The following is a 23,643-nucleotide window of genomic DNA, read 5'->3' on the forward strand; positions in this document are numbered from 1 at the left end:
TTGAACATGCCTTCCAGAAATTTTAGCTCATAGGTTTAGGAATAGAATCCCGGAGACTCAAATAGATAACATTAGAACATGACAGAACAGAAGAGCTGTCTGGGTCTAATTTTAGAAATATGAACCATCTTGTTCATAGTAAGAAAGAAAAACAACCAGCAAACATGGAGGCAGGTGAAGTAATGCCTTGTGAGGGTTATACAAGGTCATGCATGTCAGGTACAACTTATGAGGCAGGTAACTGGGCAGAGCGGAGTGAACAAGAGCAAACAGAGAATTATGCTGCCCTTAGGAAAGATCACTCTTCGAAAAGGACGCCCGGTCGAGCCCTCACTTTCATCATAGTCCTTCGTTATAGTCTGTAGTCCTGGACATGCCCCTTCCTCATAGTACATATCGTAGTCCTTCTCATTCCTTATAACCCTTCATCCAGGCCCTTCTCCAGCAGTGGATCTTTCATAGATTTACTTGGTCAAATAATTCCCAGTCAGCAGGATATGGACCCTCAGTATTTCGCAAATTACATCATATTACTTTACATGAATATAAAAAAAGGAAAATATATTTAACTTACAGCCCGTCCATCTCATTGTTGTCCTTATGCCCAGAAACCAATTAGGTGGCAGGGTTATACTTGAAACCTGGACAGCCATCTTCAGATCATTTACTGTTTGTCGCCTGTTAGGCAATTCTCTGGAGCGCTTTGAGATTTTCACCGTTTTTGGGCAAAATTGCCATTTATTCTGACTACTTTCTACAAAGTTTGAATGTGTGCAGTCGGGAGCACACTCCTATCTATGTGTCTGTGGAGAAAGCTGCTGGACTGCTTCCTGTCGTCTAGCTCAGCCACAGCCCTCACACCTTTCCTGTACTGGCTATAATGGCTGAGGAAGGTAGGATTAGGAAAATGCCTAAGATCAAAACAATTCAGAAAACTGTTCACTTAAGGGACCAACATTGTAACTGCATTTACTGCCTGCATCATAACATGTGTGACGAATCATGGGATAACGTCACTTCTCCCCGTGGGGGGACCCTTCCCTATGAGGTGAGGCAGCTACCCGATATTCCCCCCTATGGGCGGTAAAAAGCCAGAGGACCTCACAGGGAGGGATTTCCCTCATGGGGATGAGAACTCCCCTTCCATGATGGAACACCATAACCCGTTTACCCTTGAGACCTTGAGACCTCCACAAACCCAAGCTAACCGACCTGAAAGTACTACTGTTATGTTTTGTAATACTCCCTTTTGTACTGTCAGAAACTGACCAAAACATGACCTGGAAAAAACAAGGGCATTTGCATACCTTTTCTCCAAGTATTGAGAAACAGAAGATCGAAGGAGTGATGCTGATTACTCCCTTTTCAAAGCTAGACAGTACTGAGAAGAGGAGGCCCTACATAGACATAAAGCACCTCATGGAAATAGCTGGCAGTCCGGTGCGTAGGGGTCAGCTATAGAACATAAAGAGAACCAAGAACATAACAGGGGCCATGGTAGTCTCAGTAGGAGATTGGGGAGGTTTAAAGAGTGCAGTGGGAGTCACCTCCCTCGTCAGAGTAGCCAAACTAAATCTACTGACCCAGAAGAGTGCATCGGGAGTCATCTCTCTCATCACAGCAGCCACCCTAAGTCAACTGATCCTGAATAGTGCATCAGGAGTCATATCCCTTGTCACCGTAGCTACCTTAGAGTTACTGACCCTGAAGTGTGCATCGGGAGTCATTTCCCTCATCACAGTAGCCACTGACTCTGAAGAGTGCAGTGGGAATCATCTCCCTTCTCACCTTAGCTACCTTAGAGTTACTGACCCTGAATAGTGCATCAGGAGTCAGCTCCCTCATCACAGTAGGCACCCTAAAACTACTGATCCTGAAGAAGTGCCTCAGGAGTCATCTGCCTCATCACACTATGTATAAGGAAGAGTGCATTGGGAGTGATCTCCCTCATTTCAGTGGTTATCCGAGAAGCAAGATTGATCCATAGTGAGCTAAAGACAGAGTGGAAAGCCTTGGGAGCAAACTCTCTGGTTCTAGTGACTCTCACATTTGCTATCCAAGTACCTGGAGGAGAGCTTGAAAAAGGTTGCAGGAAATCTTAAGAAAAGTCACAAGAACTGTGTATGACATTTATGACAACAGGAGATGGGAGTAATTCTCCTGGTTGGTAAATCAGACTCTATCTCATCAGACCAACAGGTTAAGCCTGAAGGGAACACATTTGTTATTTTGGAGCTGTCAACACCACGCTAAAGAGCGCATATCCAAGCCCTCTGCGCCTCCTAGACTCCTTCGCGTGGCTCTGGTATCATGTTGTGTAAGCCTCTGTAGGGGTTGAGAAATCGTGAGCGGGCTTTTCTGTTTAAGTTTTGGAAGTGTTGAAAGATATACCTTTCAGACTGATCACCAACTAGGTTAATTACTAAGAGTCAGTTTTTCTCTGTTGGATTTAATTCCATTCCGGTAGCTCTGCTGTGTGATGACAGAAGAAATAAAAGCGTCAAATGAAATCATCTAGAGAAGTACGTCACCAGTCTGTGTCCTACTAGCATCCTTCGTGCCCTAAAGCTATAGTATGGGCAAGTGGCCCTACACAAGTATTTGGCTCAATCAATCTATGTTTGAGATAATCAGCTCTAATTCCTTATGATGACATAGGAGGGATCACTTTAATTTACATTTCCTCAAAAGGAAGGCCATACCAAGACTACCGTTTCCTTGCTATTTCCAGTGTGGGTATCATTGTCAAAAAAGGAATCTTTGTTTAAGCAAATACATGATTAATTTTGAATTGCTCAATTATCTACATTTTCTGAAAACGTGTTTTGTTCCCTATTTTACAGAACAGCGATGATCTTGGACGAGTTGAATATTACCCGAAGGGTGGAAATTTCAGCTTTGACTACTTTCCTTATTATGGGAAAAAAGCACAGGTATGTTATTTCAATAATACTATCCAATTCTTTTTGGCTTTAAAACCTACTGGAGATATCGCTTTAGAAATATAAACATATGAAATATATATAAAGAATGCAAACAACTTCATTACAGTGAACGGCAGTCTGTCATATTAAACACATACATTCTAGGGTATTGGTGTAACTCTTAAATGGCACTACAGTTTTTTAATGTGGAAGACCATAACGAGGTGGGAATATCGACAAAATTCTGCTTCCCTGTGAAGACTTTTGAATAAGTACGATGAGACTGCAGATAAGAAAAACAAATGATTTCAGATATTACTTGCGGCACCCAGCATTTCATACACTGATCTAGTGCTCTACCGCCCTCTTTCTCTGTCTCTCTTTCCCTCTCACTTTCTCTATGTGCTCTCCTGTAAACTCTGTTTCACTCAATGGGGGGTCATTCCAAGTTTGCCGGTCCGGAATTAACATGCCGGTTATTCTATTTACTGGCACGTTTCTGGATCGCTGGGTTGGCCTGATTTACCTCCAGCCAAGAGCACCCCACTGGCAAAAACTACTGGCATCGTTACTACCGGTGCCGGTAATACTGGCAAACCCCCCCATGGAGTCCTACATGGAATGGGGATTCATTTACCCTTACTGGCACTCAGAATCTGCTGGTAATTTCGTTCGGCAAACCAAGTGTTGGTAACGGTAATCCCGTCTGGTGGTATCCCATAGGATTTAACAGCGTGATACCACCAGACTTAAAGTGAGACCCAATGTCTCTGCCCCTTCCTTTGTGAGAGAAAGTAACTGTGTCCAGTGTGTGTTCACTGGAGCCACTCCAGCAATGGAAAAAATATAGCTTGGGCTGGCAGGGGGTGCTTGGCAAAAGCAACTTTAAAAAATCACGAAAAAAGGAAGTCTATAAATTGTACTAACATAAACCAGCTATTTTAAAAAAAATCGAATGTTTTAAAAACCTTTATGTATCTGCCAGATATTAAAATTGAAATGAATAGAGATACATGACGCACAAATCAGTCGGCGAGAGCAACATTTTCCATCTACAGTCATACAATACACCATGTAGAAGAATAGGTCTATTGGGGCATCAGAATTCGTTCTTCTCAACATAAAATGACTGGCAATTTGAAAAGTCCAACCAACTGCCTTTTGGACAACCGGAAGTGGGGAGAAGTGTGCATCAATTTCCATCATTATTATTAGTCCATAACAAAATATTTCACCACATTTCTATAGTCGTGTTGAAAGCAATAGGCCCCGATGGATAAACCTACGCTTAACCACTGACCATACCTCTCAACGCTCATGTCTTTGGTGGGTATTGCCCATCATGGAGTCAGTTCACACACACGCTGTTGGGTGTCCTGACCCACGTTTAAGCTATCATGCCACAACATTTGGTGCTGTGGGCTTAGAAAATTCAAGATGGCACAAAACCCACATGTGCGCCGAAATCCAGGAAAGCTGCGCAGTTTGTGCGCACACCAAAATGGTTGCCTCACTTGCCACCCACCAGTGCGAGAATGAAAGGCCGGGTTGCCATGAGGGAAATGGGTTGCCAAAGGAAAAACAGTAGCGCCGGTTAGCTTCAAAGCGCTTTAAAACCACCATTGGACTACCCGCACAGTAGTCTGAAAGCATTGGGAATGGCAATGCTGATTGCCAAATGCAACTTAGAATTGTGGGGAATTCATTTGTTAAATCCCAAAAATGGGTGCAGTACCAGTACTCACCACTATCCAAAAGCCGGCATTTTAAAACCACACCAGATTTTACTTTTTTGTGTAAAACTGAATGAACCCAAAGCAGGCTAAAGAAAGACTTACTGAGAGGTGGATACAATGTAAAGTGATATTCTGAAGTGACTTGAAGGTTTATAACAAGACTGGCTGAGCTGTGGATTGCAGCAGTTTAAGTTGCACTGGATTTAAAGACACTAAAATCGAAAATGTTTAGATTAAATGAGTGACCTATGTTTGGTGTCACATGCCTTTGTAACTGTTGAAATGTCATAGTTTTGCACTTAGAATCAGCATTCTAGCTGCATGTGTAAAATTGCAAGTTAATTTAAAAAGCAAAAAAAAAAAAACATGACAGTTAGCTGAAAGTCTGGTTTAAGGAACTTGATTTTGCTTGACAGCTACCCCCATCAGGAGTGAAACTTGAGTCACAACTGTGTTCCCAGGCTATCTGCCTTTTGCTGGCAACACTAAGGATATGCCATCTATCTGATAATTGAATTACCTGTGCTCTACAGGAGCTCTGAACAAAGCCTGTTCTGACTCAGGCAAAGGTTTTATTACAGCAGTCGTAAAATGTAGCTTCCTCTTGGCAGAAGCTGGGAGGGGCACTGCCTGTGAGAGCAAGCTGGCTTGGCAGAACTGGATAAACCAGTATTTCTACCTTGTGCTGAGAGGAAACCACACCCCTTTGGAGCCAGAACATAACTTTAAAAAGATGGATCATTCATAGAGCGGACATGTGAAAATTTTATAAATGATACCATAATTCTTGTGATTTTTCTGCCCACAGTTTAAGAGGTTTTTAGAACCGGTGGTATGTTCAGGGGGGTTTTAGCGGAAAAGTGGATATTACTCTAAATGTATGCATGTTAAAAATCTGAAACTTCATCAGTTAATGTCCATACTCCCTGCGCACATGTATGTAAAGTTGGGTCAATGTCAGAAATTGAAAAATATGTTAAAAAGTCAATTATGTGCCATTTCTGAATGCAAGCTCTTAGAAACAGCAGATCTGGACAGAGACATGGCTAAATTCAGCCACACCATGTATATGTAATTTCAAGCAACTGTGTAACTGTGAAATATGTCTTTTATTATCAAATATAGAATGTGTGCAATCTGACAGAGGAGTGTCCTATCTGCAAGCCATAAAATGACATCCCTCTGACTCACAGTTCATTCCCCAATCAAATGATAAATGGAAGTTTGACCAATTAGAAGCTGAGAGAGAGGTAGGGTCAGTGATGCTAGAACACACCCACATTCTAAACACATAAAAGCAGACAGACAGGACAGATAGGGACTTTTCAAATCCATCTGCCGCTGGAAGCTCTGCCGGAAAAATCCATACTTTACCTCCATCAAACCTCCAGAGAGCCAAGCTAGAGACTTCAATCTATCCAGAATTAGAGACCCAGACCAGAGAACCAGAGAGAGCTGACCCAGATCACTGTGAAGTGCAGAGACCAGAGGCGAGTCTAAAACCCTGACCAGATCCGTGATGAGGCCCATTTAATTCAAGAATATAGTGTGAGTACATAGCAGAACTGTGTAGAACCAATCTCTTAGTTTAAATTCATCTAATTCAATCTATTTAACCTAAGTAGAACTGCCTGATAGCTCCGAATCTGTCACCTGTCATTTTAGATGCAAAATCTGCCACTTGTCATTTTGAGCTTTTAAAATTTGCAAAACCAAAAACGACCTTCACAAAATCGCTCATATCTCCGCGACCGTTTGCCTTAGAGACTTGCAGTAACTTTCCTTAGAAAGCTTAGAATTGTGGCTTTCCTACGAACCTAGAACCGCATTCCTACCCCCTATAGTTTTACCGCAATCGCGGAACACGCATCCGCGAATTTTACCGCGATTTGCAAATTTCTTCACGTGTAAAAAGACAGCAGTTTTGCCTTCCATTTGCCAGAAATTCGTTTCACCTGCTAACTATCCCTGCATCATTGCTAGTGTGAGCCTGGACTAATATTAACTAGATACCACTCACCCTGAACCTCTGAAAGGGAATTAAAAGCATTTCCAGCATATTTCTCATCCATTGCTAGCACATATCAAAGCATTTTGCCTGTGTTTTCAAACTTCTGTAGTCTAAGCTTGCTGGGGTGAACTGAATTACAGTTGATTGCATTTCTGAGAACTGTGTGCTTCCTTCCATTTCCTTGCATTGCATCAAGGGGGGGAGGGGATTGCCAGAGAAAAGTGATTACATTGTTTTGTTGAAATCGTATTGAGTATTTTCTATACTGCATTTCATTCATTCAACCTTGCATTTCCTTGAACCCTATAAAGCATTCTCTACCACATTATACTTCTGTACCTATTTACCAGTGTGCTAGTGCCAGATTCTCTGTTGTTAATCTTTATCATATCAGATTAAGTGTGCTATTCAATTATTAATTTATTATAAAGTGTGATATATATATCTATTGTTTAATTTATCAAATAAACCTTTTAACTTGCAAAACAGAACTACTTCTTGGCTCAGTGGGGTCAGGGGGATTCCAAGAGAGGGGTGTTATATAGGGGTAGTCATCCAGAACGCATGAACTGGACATAAAGATATATCAATAAGGGTTTTCATTCAGTATTATAGACTAGGCGTTGACTTAGCTGTAGTGTTGAATTGAATCCTCTTACAAATTGGGGGCTCGTCCGGGATCTTTGGGTTAGAATACCACTTGTGCAGCTTAATACAGTGTGCTAACTGACGGGATACATACATCCAGTCGGATCACCACGCTGCATTACGCTGTGAAGCATTCCTCAAAAGGGACGCTCTAGGAAACGGTCTGTTTTGCAAGAATAAAATACAAACTTCTGTAAGTCAGGACAGAGACCAATCTCTAGAATGACGACCTTAGTAGACATGAAAATGGCCAGAGAGCACTTCTTACATAAGTTATTTGTGAGAGGTGAGTGGACTCACCAGGACCAAACAGTCTGGTTGCAGGCCATCACGCAACAGGTCACTGAAACAGGGTCAGATATATATAGAGATCAGGGTCCCCTACATGTGGCCCTGAGTGAACTATACATGGCCCCGAAGGCCAAAGAGGAACACGACAAGATTGTTAGGATAGCGGCATACCTGTACCTATATATGGGAGACATGCAGGATAGATGTGCTGAAAGCCAAAATCTGGCAAATAGGCAACAGATGGTGTTAGAGAAGGTCCAATCTGACCTGGTCTCTTCTGAGCAGAGGCTGCAGAGGAGCCAGGAGTCAGAAAATGACAGCAGACTGTACATCACTAAAATGAAGGAGGATATGGATGTGCTGCAAAAGGAAAAGTCAGAACAGGATACCAGATTTCTGGCCTTGCAGAAGGAACACCAAGAAGGTTTGGACTCCCTACTGCAAAGCCAGAAAAAGCTGGAGCAACAGCTAGACTTCAATAGGGCATGTGCTGAGCAGGTAGTCACCCTGCAAAGCCACCTAGATAGAGAGAAGGCAGAGAGCAATAAACTGATTTTGAAAGACCTGGATACCCAGACAGAGTTTGACCAGGAGCGCCAGAAAGCTGGTGCCTTCCAAAGGCAAAGGGACGACCTGACGGTACAGATGCAGGCTCTCAGTCAGGAAAGAGACACTTTAGGCCAGGAAGTCTGCCATTTAAAAAGGAAAATGGAAGAAAATCACCTGGCCCACCAGGGACTGGGTGACCTCCAAAAAGAACACCAGAACTTGGTAGAGCACACCAGAAGGGTGGAAGATGCTCTAGCAAGAAAGGAGCAGGCCAACAGGGACACAGCTCAGGAGGTAACCCTCCTGCAGCAAAGACTGGCCCAGTTCTCCAGGACCAACCAGGAAGCACAGAGGGAAAATGAGGCTCTCTGCCAGCACAATGAGAGGCTCCAGCAACAGGTAGCGATGCAGGAGAGACTGATAGAGTCCAGTAAGGCCTTAACTGAGGAACTGAAGGCACAAATGCAGGCTCTTGCATTGCAACAGGGAGCAGGGGCGGATAGAGATGAGGTTCGCTGGGAAATGGAAACTCCGGAGCATAACCTCAGGAGCCCTAGTACCAGAGGCCCTCATACCTCTCAGTCCCTGGACTCTGCCACCCCCATGTCCCCTGGCGCACGTGAGCACAGGACCACAGGGATGGCAGATTACTATCCAGCCAGAAGCATGGGGCTCATAGGCCAGTACCACCCAGGAATGGAGGGGTGGGCATCCGGGTATGGGCACCCAAGTACAGTACAGTTCAGTGGGGAACCCCAGGAGAGTAGGCCCATTAAGGGCATCCTGAAAACCTCTGCCCAGTTAGGTCAGAGGAGGGGGTACCCATCAAATCCTGGCAGCAAGGAGGAATCTGAAGACTCCTCTGAACTGCGCAGGACACAGGAGACCAGGTCCCCACATTCTGCCAGCCATTCCCAGGCTCGCAGAATCTGGGAAAACCTGGAAGAACAGACGGGAACCTCTGGGAGCAGTGCCTCTGAGTCCGAGGACGAATGGACAAGGGTTACCCGAACCAAAAAGGCCAATAAGGCAAAAAGGGCCTTGCTGAAGGACCCCTTAAAGCAGATTAAGGCGATCAGGAGCGTCATCACGCCTTACCATAAGAACGCTAAGTATTCTGTTTGGGAGCACTTAGAGTTGTTTGAACAAATGATGGAGATTTTCCATTTCAAGGACAGCCAAAGCTGTATTCAATATGTAAAGTGGACCTTCTCCCCGGAATACTCCAGTTTCTTTGCGGGGCTGGAGGGCCAAAATCATTTAAGATGGTCCACCTATAAGGCGGCCATCTTGAAACATTTTTCTGTTCACAGAAATCCTCAAGAGGCTCGCAAGGCAGCCTACAATTTGCAATGTGGGGAGGATCAGGCCCCACAAGAATTTGTGCAGGAGTTAAAGCGTGCTTTTGCGCAGACCACCAGAAGGGTGCGCACAGACAGTAGAGAATTTATAAATACGTTTTTCCATGCCTTGCCCAAATATATCATGACCCAGCTCGTGAGGGATTTTCACGAGAAAAGATCTTTAGACTGGGTCATTGAACAGGCTACCCGGATCTATGAGGTGCAGAAACCGATAGATAGCAAAAGTAATGCCCAGAAAAACCCCAAAGCCAACAGCACCCCTGCTGCTGCCAAGGTGGCAGAGGTAAAGGTCACCCCCGTTTTGGATTTGGAGATGGGGGGGCCTAAAAACCTACCTGCACCTAATAATGCTAGGCCCAGGAGGTCCTCGGGTCAGTCACAGACAGGGAGCCAAGGAGGCAGCCCCACAAATGGGGTCCCTCGCTCTCCTGATTATGTAAGTCCCCGTTACAAGGGAAATCGACCCATCCTGGGTTATGTGTGGACTCCTCCAGCCCAAGGGGGGGGGATCCAGCCAAGCACCTAACCCAGGGAACTTCCCTCCAAACTTCCCACAGGAGGGCAGAAATTTACCAAACCCTGGGCAGAACTTTTTCCCCAGATATCCACCCGACTTTCAGCCCCAAAACCATCCATCCTTCTTTCCCCAATTCCCTGAGCCCAGACCACTGAATCCGGGAGAGGGGAGGCCAAGGGTGGAGGGGTACCCAAATCTTCCCAACCCAGGGTATTACCAGAGGAGGGACAGCTACCCTTCCCGGGATCAGCCCAGGGGAGAAAACAGGGCCCCGTATCAGCCTGAGCGGGTTTCCCAGTTAGAGCGCCAGGTTCAAAACATGGCGCGGGATCTGGGTCATATACTGAGGCGCAGCAGAACCCTCAGATCAGCATGCCGGCGCAGAACGCACCCAACTCTGGACCTGGTGCTCCAGAACAATGACGGGGGCAGCACCCCGATAACTCACCGGTTCCCAGGGAGGAGGCACAAGGGGAAGGGGGGTGTAAAGCCTTGGAGGAAGCTTCCTTCCTCACTTGTAAACAGCCCCTGGAAACCCAGGAACCGGAAACAAAATCTCTTGCCCCTGAAAGTCTGCCTCCTAAGGAGCAGAGGGGGGGTAGGAGAAACAAAAGACCCAAACAGACTCAGTTTGAGGAGGAGGTACAGATCTTCCAATTTGAGGGAGAGGGATCCTCAGAGGATCCTGGGGAAAGGATCTTCTCCTTCAGAGAGGGGGGAACTCCTCCCAAAGAAAAATGGGTCCCTAGGGATGCAAATCCAGACTGGGGAGATGTGGAGACTGAGCTACCGCCGCCCACCATCTCATCCCAGAACCAACAGCGAGAAAATCCCCTGGTTCAAACCCATCCTGGGGACTGCCTCCAAAAAGGGGGGGGGGCGGCCCAGAACCGGAACCAGGGGAACCCACAATGGCTCTGATCTCCAGTTGCCAACTTTTTCTTTCAGATTCCCAAGACTCTCCACAGAATTCTGCCCAAATCCCTTCGCTAGCCATGTCCAAAACCAGAAAGTTAGCCCACCAGTTGTCCAAAAATGTGCATTATCTGTGCCCCCTTGAGGAGAAGGAGGGAAGATATTATGCCCCGGTACAAGTACAGGGGCAGGGTACAATCTCGGCACTGGTGGACACTGGATCTCAAGCTACCCTTCTGTCCAGAAGGGCCTTTGATGAACTGAATGCAGGAAGGGGAGAGAATTACCAAATTCCTCTCACCTCTCTTCCTGGACAACTCCAGAACTTTGACGGGAAGGAAATTCCTGTCGAGGGGACGGCAGATTTGGACATTAAAATTGGGCGACACAAGCTGAAACACCCGGTCATAGTTGTGACCCCAGAGGGCACCCCTTGTTTACTAGGGAATGACCTCCTGAGAAGGTTGTCACCCCTAATAGATTGCGTAAACAAGGTCCTCTGGACCCAGACTAGCCGACCAATAAAATTAAAACAGAGTGTCAACCATGTTAGTTTAAACGGCACCTGCCACATGGTTGAACAAAAATCTGACCAAGTAGAATTTCACTTCCAGAACAACCAAATTCCAGACGTGACAGTAATAGCAGTAGGACAACAGACTGGTGATGGGGGGTCCTCTCTATTTCTGAAAATCAATCTTCCTTCCAGTTTAAGGTGGTATTCCACACTGGAAGGAAACACTTTGAAATTCTATACTAATCCACAATCAGAAACTCCCACTCCTATAGTCCAGAAAGATGTGAAATCAGCTCAGGGTCTGGCTGATATTCAGCAAAATGGAGAGCAGCTGTTCATCCCTGTTCAGTTAAATGATGGGAAGGACTCTGTTCTCGCTCGAGTGTGTGTGAACAACGGGAAGAGCTTCATCAGCGAAGCCATGTTTCGCCAACTCCCAAAAGATCCAGCCGTTCCCACCTTCAAACTGATAGACAAATGGGAAATGGACCTGGAAGCACCTAATTCCAAACATCTCCTGCCAAGCAGGTGTATGCTCAAAATCTCCATTGGCAACAAGAGCATAGTCCATAATTGTTGGGTCGTGCGAGACGTCCCTGCCGCCTTTTACTTAGGCAGTGACATTCTCAATCGCTTTGCCATTAGTTTGGACCTAATAAACTTCAAAGGTTGGTCCGGATTAGCGGATAATCCCATGGGCTTTGATGATCCAGAAAAAGCATTTAGGTCAGCTCAATTGCTACCTTATGCAGTTGAAATTCAGGTTAAAGAGGAAGTCACCATCCCAGAAAGGACCCGACAATTCTCCCTGGAAGTGAAAGTTAAAAGGGGACAAGAGTTGAAAAACCCTGATGCTTACATACATCTAAATGCTTCTCTCCAACAGCAAGGGTTGGGGGTAAACCCAACACCATTAGTCAACATAGAACATGACACCATTCCAATAGAGGTGGATAACAGCGACTTAAAGAGTATTACTCTAGCCGCAGGCACCATTATTGGAATGGCGGTTGATGACCGACATTTCTCCATTGATCTTAGAAATGAACTGTTAGGACCAATCCCCAAGGACTGTTTTGACAGTGACAGTGAGGACAATACAACACCAGACAGGATTTTTACCCGGCATGGGGGGAACTTCCTGGTGTACACTTCCTGCCCTTATGGTAAGGAAGATGTGACTTGTGAATTCAGGAGGGATGAGGTGATTTTCCAGGTTCATGAAGGCTGCCTTGCCCACCTGAAGCCTCCAGTCCAAATCAGCACTCTGACCAGGGACTTCTCCACCCAGCTGGAGGAGGCCGCGGAGATAGCCAAACCAGAAGTCTTTCCAGGCTTCAGGCAGATGGTGGAAGAGAGAGTCAACCTAGCTGATGCCTGTGTGACTCTGGAACAAAAGCAAAAGTTGAAACAAGTTTTCTTGGATTTCCAAGATCTCTTTGCGGTAGACTCATATGACTGTGGTCGCACTGACATCCACACAACAACAATCCCCACGGACCCTGGCATGACTCCTGTGTTTGTGAAGCAATATCGCTTGCCTCTCGCATCAATGGAGTCCCTTACCGAAATAATTAAGAACCTTGAGTCCCGGGGAATAATCCGTCCCGTCCACAGCACCTTCAATAATCCGGTGCTGGGAATATTGAAGCCAAACGGCCAGTGGAGACTCTGCGCCGACCTTAGGGAGCTCAACAAACGGGTCCATACTTCCCGATGGCCTCTGCCCTACATTGACCAAGGGCTGGCCCAGATTCAGGGGTCACAGGTATTCACTGCAATAGACCTGACCAATGGATACTGGACCGTGCCTGTCAGCAGGGAGGACCAATACAAACTGGCTTTTACCTTTGGGGGCCAGCAGTACACATGGACCCGGACTCCCTTCGGATACCTCAACTCCGGCAATGAGTTCAATATTTTCCTACATAAGGCCATGCCCGACCTGGGCGCGAGGGGTAACCTGGCTTATGTAGATGATGTCCTCATCAAAAGTTCATCTGTGGAGGAACACATAGCGGAGATCCGTTATGTTCTGACGCAGTTGAGGGCCGCCGGAGCAAAACTTTCCTTTCAGAAAGCACAGTGGTGTAGAACCCGTGTTAATTTCTTGGGGCATGAGATTACTCCTCAGGGTCTCTGTCCCCAGGAAAAGAAAGTGGAAGCACTTCAGAAACTGAAAGACCCCACAACTCTGCGGGAACTAAGGAGCCTCCTTGGACTGACTAATTACAGCAGAAAGTTCATTGAGGGCTACGCAGAGATCACCAGACCCCTGATTCATCTCCTGAAGGGGGGGGTCAAGTGGGAATGGGGTCCAGAACAAGCCGAGGCAGTAAGACAACTCAAGAGAAGCCTCTCACAAGCGCCTTGCCTAGCTTACCCTGTCCGAAACAAAGAGTTCTTCCTGGAGACAGGGTTCTCTAATACGTGCTTGACGGCAGTATTATACCAAAAGCATGACAAGGTCAATAAAGTAATCTCCTATGCGAGCAAAACTTTATCCTCTGTGGAGGAAAAACTCAACGATTGTGAGAAGGCACTCCTGGCGACGGTGTGGGCATTGAAGAATTACCGCCCGTTTATCCAGGGGGAACACATTATAGTGGAGACTCCACACCAGCCTCTTCAATATCTCCAAAGTGACAGAATCCGGGCTGGAAATGTGAGTAATTCCCGAATTACTTCCTGGATTCTGTCAATGCAAGGCTTTCCTGTGGAGGTCAGATATGGCCAAAACAAGAAGAGTCCCCTCGCGCAAGGTCTGGCTGACTTGCATGATTGTGCCAGAGAAAACTGTCTCGAGGACGAAAGTCTAAAAATCAAGGACAACACGGAGGCATACCTTAATTCCCCACACAAAGTCTTTGAAGAGGACAAGTGTGAGGGAATGCCCACTGTCTATGTGGATGGATGCTCTTACCATGTTGACAACAACGGGGAGAAAGAACTGGTGGCTGGCGTAGGGAATGCATGGGTGAATGAGTCCCCAGAACCCTCCGCTGGATACAAAATTGGTCCCCGAAGTAGTCAGGTGGCAGAATTGATGGCTGTGCATCAGGCCATCCTCACTGCTATCCAGCATCAACTCCACGAACTGGTCATAATCACAGATTCGGATTATGTACGGAACGGGTTCGTGGAGCACCTGGTTAATTGGAAAACCAGAGGCATGTTATGTGCTAACAACAAACCCTTGAAACATGGGAAGTTGATCCAAAACATTGATGATCTGGTCACCTCGAATGAGATGACCATCTATTGGAAAAAGATCAAGGGTCATTCCAAAGTAGAGGGACCAGACAAAACTGGAAATGACTTAGCTGATCAGCTGGCCAAAACTGGGGCCATCCAAGGGGATCTGATTGAGATTGAGTCCCTGTTGGGGGAAATCCAGGTCACAGCTATCACTAGGTCCCAGACAAATGCTCACAACGACCTTTCAATTGTACAATGGAGTAAGGAGACCCCTGATGCTGATTTGATTACCGCTCAGAAGGGGGATCCAATCATTGGTAAATTTTACCAGCACCTTGAGGACCCTGAGAACTTTCCCCTGACGGATACCGATTACATTGGGAAAGAGGACCTAAGAGTGTTGATGAAATGTCCAAAAATGTTCCGGATCCAAGACGGTTTGCTGGTAAGGAAATCCAAAGCTGGCCACGATCAGTGGGTGGTTCCTACCTCATTCCGAAGCCTGATGTTAAGTCACGCCCATGATGCGGCCACCGCCGGTCATAGGGGGTTTCACACAACATTGGAAATCTTAAGAGAGGTTGCATACTGGCCACACATGGGCCAGGACCTCAACCAATATTTGAAGGGTTGTCTTGTGTGTGCACAATTTCAGCCGACATCCCTCACACACCGGGCGCCTTTACAAAAGAGGGGAGTGACACTGCCATGGTCAGATTTACAAATCGACTTTGTAGGCCCCGTGATTCGCTCGGCTAGGGGGAATAAGTACATGTTGACCGTCACATGCTTGTTTACCAAGTGGGTGGAATGTCTCCCAGCCCCAAATTGCAAGGCAGAAACTGCAGCTGCCTTGATGATTAACCACATCTTTTCCCGTTTTGGTCTACCTCAAAGGATTGAGTCAGACAGAGGTAGCCACTTCACCAGTGAAGTAATGACAAAGATGTGGGAGATACTGGGGGTCAAGAGAAAGCTGCATATTGCTTATAGACCAGCTTCTTCTGGGGCAGTAGAGAGATATAACCGGACAATTGTGAGCATATTAAAGAAGTTTGTGGCAGATTCTGGGCCAAGTTGGGATATCAGATTACCTCTGGTCCTAATGGCTATCAGATCTACCCCTTCATCTGCAACCAAAATGTCACCATTTGAGTTGATGACTGGGCGCAAGATGGTGCTTCCTCAGCATTTGCTCTACAGGACCCAAGAGCAGACACTGATAAATGCCTCCACTACTCATGAGTATGTGGAGAATTTAAGGAAACACCTCCAACATGCTTTTGCTTATGCTCAGCGGAATCTAGAAAGATCAGCTGATAGCATGAAGACCCACTATGACCTGAAAACTTCCAGGAAGGAATATCAGGTGGGGGACCGGGTCTATCTATACAGCTTCCAAAGGAACCAGGCCAAGCAGCGCAAATTTTTGCCTACATGGAAAGGACCCTTTGAGATCATCGACAAGATCTCACCTGTGGCCTACAAAATCCACATCCCCAAAGGCGGTTCGGCAGAGGGGGAAGACAAGTGGGTCCACATAAACCAGTTGAAATGTTGCCATCCCAGGCACACTCTGCAACAACTGGAGGAATCCTCTGGAATCCTAGCGGGTACTGTCTCAGACTAATTCAGTTCCAACCATAAAACATACCACATCTAGTCTCTAAAATATTGTGATTTGCATGAAACTGTCTCTTAGTTATACTGTTTTTATTGTTTCAAAATAAGAATGTAATGTGTCGTGATGATGAAATGCATATGCTGCCCCACTATCTCAACAGTGGTGGAAAAAGTCTATGAGTAGGTATTGCCGCTCTTCCTTTGTCTTCCTAGGAGAAAGAAAACCTGAAGACGGGCCAAGGAGGATGATACGGAGACCGGGAACGAAGATCCAATGGGCCCAGTGGACCGCCCAATATTCCCATCAGGACCGGCGAGGAGAACTGATCGATCAGTACCGGATGGAGAAGAAGATGCTGAACTATGCCATCTACAAAAGAGGAAGAAGATTATGCGGACAGACCGGTGCGTGGGTCAAAACCCTTGGGCACGCGACTCCCCATCGACTCAAATTCAAAGTGCAGTCGCGTGGGGGGGCTTGTTGGGTGTCCTGACCCACGTTTAAGCTATCATGCCACAACATTTGGTGCTGTGGGCTTAGAAAATTCAAGATGGCACAAAACCCACATGTGCGCCGAAATCCAGGAAAGCTGCGCAGTTTGTGCGCACACCAAAATGGTTGCCTCACTTGCCACCCACCAGTGCGAGAATGAAAGGCCGGGTTGCCATGAGGGAAATGGGTTGCCAAAGGAAAAACAGTAGCGCCGGTTAGCTTCAAAGCACTTTAAAACCACCATTGGACTACCCGCACAGTAGTCTGAAAGCATTGGGAATGGCAATGCTGATTGCCAAATGCAACTTAGAATTGTGGGGAATTCATTTGTTAAATCCCAAAAATGGGTGCAGTACCAGTACTCACCACTATCCAAAAGCCGGCATTTTAAAACCACACCAGATTTTACTTTTTTGTGTAAAACTGAATTAACCCAAAGCAGGCTAAAGAAAGACTTACTGAGAGGTGGATACAATGTAAAGTGATATTCTGAAGTGACTTGAAGGTTTATAACAAGACTGGCTGAGCTGTGGATTGCAGCAGTTTAAGTTGCACTGGATTTAAAGACACTAAAATCGAAAATGTTTAGATTAAATGAGTGACCTATGTTTGGTGTCACATGCCTTTGTAACTGTTGAAATGTCATAGTTTTGCACTTAGAATCAGCATTCTAGCTGCATGTGTAAAATTGCAAGTTAATTTAAAAAGCAACAAAAAAAAAACATGACAGTTAGCTGAAAGTCTGGTTTAAGGAACTTGATTTTGCTTGACAGCTACCCCCATCAGGAGTGAAACTTGAGTCACAACTGTGTTCCCAGGCTATCTGCCTTTTGCTGGCAACACTAAGGATATGCCATCTATCTGATAATTGAATTACCTGTGCTCTACAGGAGCTCTGAACAAAGCCTGTTCTGACTCAGGCAAAGGTTTTATTACAGCAGTCGTAAAATGTAGCTTCCTCTTGGCAGAAGCTGGGAGGGGCACTGCCTGTGAGAGCAAGCTGGCTTGGCAGAACTGGATAAACCAGTATTTCTACCTTGTGCTGAGAGGAAACCACACCCCTTTGGAGCCAGAACATAACTTTAAAACGATGGATCATTCATAGAGCGGACATGTGAAAATTTTATAAATGATACCATAATTCTTGTGATTTTTCTGCCCACAGTTTAAGAGGTTTTTAGAACCGGTGGTATGTTCAGGGGGGTTTTAGCGGAAAAGTGGATATTACTCTAAATGTATGCATGTTAAAAATCTGAAACTTCATCAGTTAATGTCCATACTCCCTGCGCACATGTATGTAAAGTTGGGTCAATGTCAGAAATTGAAAAATATGTTAAAAAGTCAATTATGTGCCATTTCTGAATGCAAGCTCTTAGAAACAGCAGATTTGGACAGAGACATGGCTAAATTCAGCCACATCATGTATATGTAATTTCAAGCAACTGTGTAACTGTGAAATATGTCTTTTATTATCAAATATAGAATGTGTGCAATCTGACAGAGGAGTGTCCTATCTGCAAGCCATAAAATGACATCCCTCTGACTCACAGTTCATTCCCCAATCAAATGATAAATGGAAGTTTGACCAATTAGAAGCTGAGAGAGAGGTAGGGTCAGTGATGCTAGAACACACCCACATTCTAAACACATAAAAGCAGACAGACAGGACAGATAGGGACTTTTCAAATCCATCTGCCGCTGGAAGCTCTGCCGGAAAAATCCATACTTTACCTCCATCAAACCTCCAGAGAGCCAAACTAGAGACTTCAATCTATCCAGAATTAGAGACCCAGACCAGAGAACCAGAGAGAGCTGACCCAGATCACTGTGAAGTGCAGAGACCAGAGGCGAGTCTAAAACCCTGACCAGATCCGTGATGAGGCCCATTTAATTCAAGAATATAGTGTGAGTACATAGCAGAACTGTGTAGAACCAATCTCTTAGTTTAAATTCATCTAATTCAATCTATTTAACCTAAGTAGAACTGCCTGATAGCTCCGAATCTGTCACCTGTCATTTTAGATGCAAAATCTGCCACTTGTCATTTTGAGCTTTTAAAATTTGCAAAACCAAAAACGACCTTCACAAAATCGCTCATATCTCCGCGACCGTTTGCCTTAGAGACTTGCAGTAACTTTCCTTAGAAAGCTTAGAATCGTGGCTTTCCTACGAACCTAGAACCGCACCTACCCCCTATAGTTTTACCGCAATCGCGGAACACGCATCCGCGAATTTTACCGCGATTTGCAAATTTCTTCACGTGTAAAAAGACAGCAGTTTTGCCTTCCATTTGCCAGAAATTCGTTTCACCTGCTAACTATCCCTGCATCATTGCTAGTGTGAGCCTGGACTAATATTAACTAGATACCACTCACCCTGAACCTCTGAAAGGGAATTAAAAGCATTTCCAGCATATTTCTCATCCATTGCTAGCACATATCAAAGCATTTTGCCTGTGTTTTCAAACTTCTGTAGTCTAAGCTTGCTGGGGTGAACTGAATTACAGTTGATTGCATTTCTGAGAACTGTGTGCTTCCTTCCATTTCCTTGCATTGCATCAAGGGGGGGAGGGGATTGCCAGAGAAAAGTGATTACATTGTTTTGTTGAAGTCGTATTGAGTATTTTCTATACTGCATTTCATTCATTCAACCTTGCATTTCCTTGAACCCTATAAAGCATTCTCTACCACATTATACTTCTGTACCTATTTACCAGTGTGCTAGTGCCAGATTCTCTGTTGTTAATCTTTATCATATCAGATTAAGTGTGCTATTCAATTATTAATTTATTATAAAGTGTGATATATATATCTATTGTTTAATTTATCAAATAAACCTTTTAACTTGCAAAACAGAACTACTTCTTGGCTCAGTGGGGTCAGGGGGATTCCAAGAGAGGGGTGTTATATAGGGGTAGTCATCCAGAACGCATGAACTGGACATAAAGATATATCAATAAGGGTTTTCATTCAGTATTATAGACTAGGCGTTGACTTAGCTGTAGTGTTGAATTGAATCCTCTTACAACGCCAAGCTGCTTAACCGTCCGTAGATGGCAATGGGCTCTCACCCACCAAAAACAAAATGTTCTATTGTCAGCCACTCTGGTGACTCAAAAGGTTGAGAAGTAGGATTGGCACTGTGCTGTAATCACCATTAGGCAACAGGAAGGGTTGAAAGTCAACACTTCCCCACATATGATATCATATCCTGATATATTTCATTCGAAAGAGTAACAAGGTTCAGAAAGGACCAGAACATGTTGAGGATACAGCGTTCATCTCTCTGCATCTTGGGCAACTGACCTCACAATCCGAGTGAAAGGTCCGAATTATAGCAAACAGAAAAATACAGTCTGCTAAGAACTTTAATTTGTATGAGTCAGAATGTCGAATTCATTGACCCCTCTTTGGTTAATTTGCATATAAAAGGCAAAAGGGCCCAGCTGGAAAGAAGGACCACTTAGCCATAGGTGCCCCCTGCATGGAAGGATATTGAAAAAGTGACATTGTTCCACCTCTCACTTTTTGCATTGCATCTGGTTGGGCGATAGACCTGCCATCTGAGCACATATCCACAGACCTACATGTTTTGGATATCTGCCAGGATAATTGAATCGTTCTGTGCATGCTAGTGTACATGTACAGAAACTGCCATAACAGGATATCCTTATTATAGGGTTCAGTAATTCCATTCTACTGGCAAGCGTCCCCTTGGCTTCCAGAATTGTCCGGGCTGGGCCAAAGAAGCAAGTATCTCTATACTGAGATCACATTACCACAGATGTAATGTCTGAGTTCACAATAGCTCAGGTCTCCATGTTAACATGTAGAGGTGCCATATTAGTTCAGTACCAGTATGTGGCAAACTGCACTTGTGCTACTAAATACAATTCAAAATCCGGAGGTCCTTTCCTCCACTGCCACACAAGGTTTGCCCATGTCAACCCATTTTGTCCTGATGACTGCAGGGCTCCAGACAAATTATGTTAGCATCTTTCAAAGGTTGGTCCTGGCATAGTGGGAATATTTTGGGAGAAATAACGTAATATTGGCAGTACTAGGATCTTACATAGTGAGATTCTGTCAATCAGAAACACAATAGTTTCCCCTTAATGCTAGTGACATATTTTCTCAAGTTAGAATCATTTAGACAGGCAGGGAATCGGGAAATCAAAATACCTAAGTATTTAATGTACAATTCTGCCCATTTGAAATCACTCCATTATTGATGCCTCAATGGGTTGTCCGTTAATGGTAATATTTTTGACTGTAGCCTACTTATACCAAGTCCAGAGTACATACCAAAGTGTATCACATCCTGCATTATTGGTTTAATGTTATCTTCTGGATCCTTTACAAAAAGAATATTGTCCACATAAAAAGTATAATCTCTGGTGACCCACACACCAATGACTGTTTAGCCCTCTTCAGATCTGCCAAGGGTTCTACAACCAGTGCAACAGAAGGGTGGGGGGGGGGACAAGAGGCATCCTTTCCTCACCCCCTACCCTCCCTTAATCAACTCTAGGGAAAGTACTGTTGACCCGTAGTTTTGCCATTGGTTTCGTCTACAGGAGCTTTTTATAAGATATAAAAATGAGGTCAATCTATATTTCTCTAGGACCCAAAATAGAAAGCATCTTGAAAGAATTGTGTGCATCCACTGTGGCCAATACCGCCCTTGCCCCAGGGTCTATCTATTAAATGTTCTCCACAAATTATAGAGGATGTGGACCAACCCGGGAAAAAACTCAGATAGATCCGGGTGAATTAAGTGTTCTACATGCAGCATGAGTCTAGCTGACAAAAATGTTAGGGTCTACATTAATAAGGGACAGTGAGTGGGAAGGACCCACATTCCTCAGACGACTTTGCAGGCTTAAGAAGAAGCGTAATGATGTCCTGTCGAAGCGAAGTAGGAAGCACCTGCTTACTGAAGGAGTCTACCCAATGTTTCAGCAAGTTCGGGACTGGATAGATTCTCTATACTCTTCTAGTATTTCCTTCAAGGTAATGAGAAGGTCCACTTGACATGCTGCATCAACAGAAAGCGCTGCTAATGGGCGTAACTTCAATAAGGTAGAGATCTCCTCCAAACCCCTGGCTTCACACAACAAATATGATGCTGAGTAAAAGAGAAAACATGTTTGTTTGTTTATTTATTTAGTATAGCGCTCCAGACCCAGGGGTGAATGGCCGCTTAAAGGGCAGTTTACATAATTACAGTATATATAAAAAAAATTGCAGTTATACAGTTGTGGCGGTAATATGCAATATACGGTATATACAAGCAGGGTAGTTAGATTTCACGGTTAAACATTTCAAGGTATGTACAATATATTCAGTTAGTAATAAGCTTAGTCTATCTGAGGGTTGCCTTCTCCAGAAGCCAGCTAATGACTCATTTTCTGAACAATTGGAAGGATTTGGTCGATTTAATGTTCAGCGGCAAGGTGTTCCAAAGTTGAGGGGCAAGGACAGTGAAACTCGAGCCCCCAGCCCTTTTGGCAGTGAATCTAGGCATAGTGAGGCAGAGAGTATTGGAGGATCTAGTGATTCTTGTACTTGGTTTTAGAGTGAGTTTGTTGGGGAGATACGGGGGGCTAGGTGCTTTAGGGCTTTGTAGGTAAGGCAGAGAGTTTTCATGTGTCATTGATGTCGTGCCTAAGATGCCAGACTGCACCGCCCTCTGTACATATAAAAGGAATACTCATGCCTCCCCTTTCATGACTAACTAGCGGTGCCAACCACCAACCATGTCTATCTGCTTCGCCAGGCCATGTCAGGCACATCTAAAAATGTAATTTCCCTCTGAGCAGCTTCACAAAATGTATCCAACAGAGTCTTGCATTCTAATCTCAAGGAAATATCTATTTGCTCCAAAATCGTGCATACAATCTCATGCCTTATAGAGTTCAACACATCAAAACCCATCGACATGGTAATGCCATTAATAACGTCTTCAAAACCTTGCCACAGAGTTCTTATAGAAGTTACAGAGCCCTCAGCCATCTAAAAATAAAACGTTATGTTACTATGAATAGTAGAAGCAAAACCCGTATCCAATAGAGCAGCCGGCTTGAAACTCCACAGGGTCTACAACCCACCCCTTTACCACAGTAAACAATTCAGTGTCACCAGCGACTGATCCGAGTATGTGCTAGGTAGAATGTCACATACCACTACAATCTCCAGCATGCAGGTTGACACCAAACAGAAGTCTACCAGGCAAGACATACCATGACACTTTGGATAAATAGTGACATTGTGAACTTTCGGGTCCAGGGTCCTCCACACATCTAAAAGATTTTCATCTTTTATCCCCCCAAACAAGGCACAGACCCCGGCCACCCTGGACAGCGCCCTCGTGCACAACCAGTGCAATCAAATTTCACATCCAGTATTGTGTTACCATCTCTTCCCAATAATACAGGAGCAGCAGGGTATGCAGCGCAAATATCAATTACGTTGCAGGAAATATCTGGCTTGTCTAGATTTCGGCTATACATGTTAACCATGAGAACCTCTCGAGTGTCAGGCCTGCCATGTACTTCAATATAGCATCTTGACGTGTCTATACTGGTAGCCAAACAGATAAAACACTGCCGCTGATCTATATGTGTCATTACCCCTCTAGCATGAGAGCTATAATAATTCTGATCACCCCACTGACTCGCAAACCCAGCCCCCACTCCAGCTCGTTTGTGTGTCTCTTGCAAGCAAGCAATCCGGGCGCTCTGCTGGTTCAAATATCGTGTGCCTTGACTGGGTTCCCAAGACGTTGCATGGTCCAGCTGATGCAAGTAACACTATCTCTGCCTTTCCTCATGTTGCGTATGGAGGGAAGATAATAAA

At 44.9% G+C, this 23,643-nt stretch overlaps 1 protein-coding gene across 1 annotated transcript in view; it reads left to right on the top strand.

The window, feature by feature from the left end:
- Nucleotides 1-23,643, top strand: part of ATP4B (ATPase H+/K+ transporting subunit beta) — a 132,381-nt gene that overhangs the window by 60,029 nt on the left and 48,709 nt on the right. The window contains exon 6 of the mRNA XM_069637129.1: nt 2,844-2,933. Within this exon, the coding sequence (XP_069493230.1) occupies nt 2,844-2,933 (90 nt within the window). The remainder of the gene's footprint in view (nt 1-2,843; nt 2,934-23,643) is intronic.

This window comes from Ambystoma mexicanum, chromosome 7p, assembly GCF_040938575.1.
Source record: "Ambystoma mexicanum isolate Mex_15411 chromosome 7p, UKY_AmexF1_1, whole genome shotgun sequence".
NCBI classification, from domain to species: Eukaryota; Metazoa; Chordata; class Amphibia; order Caudata; family Ambystomatidae; genus Ambystoma; species Ambystoma mexicanum.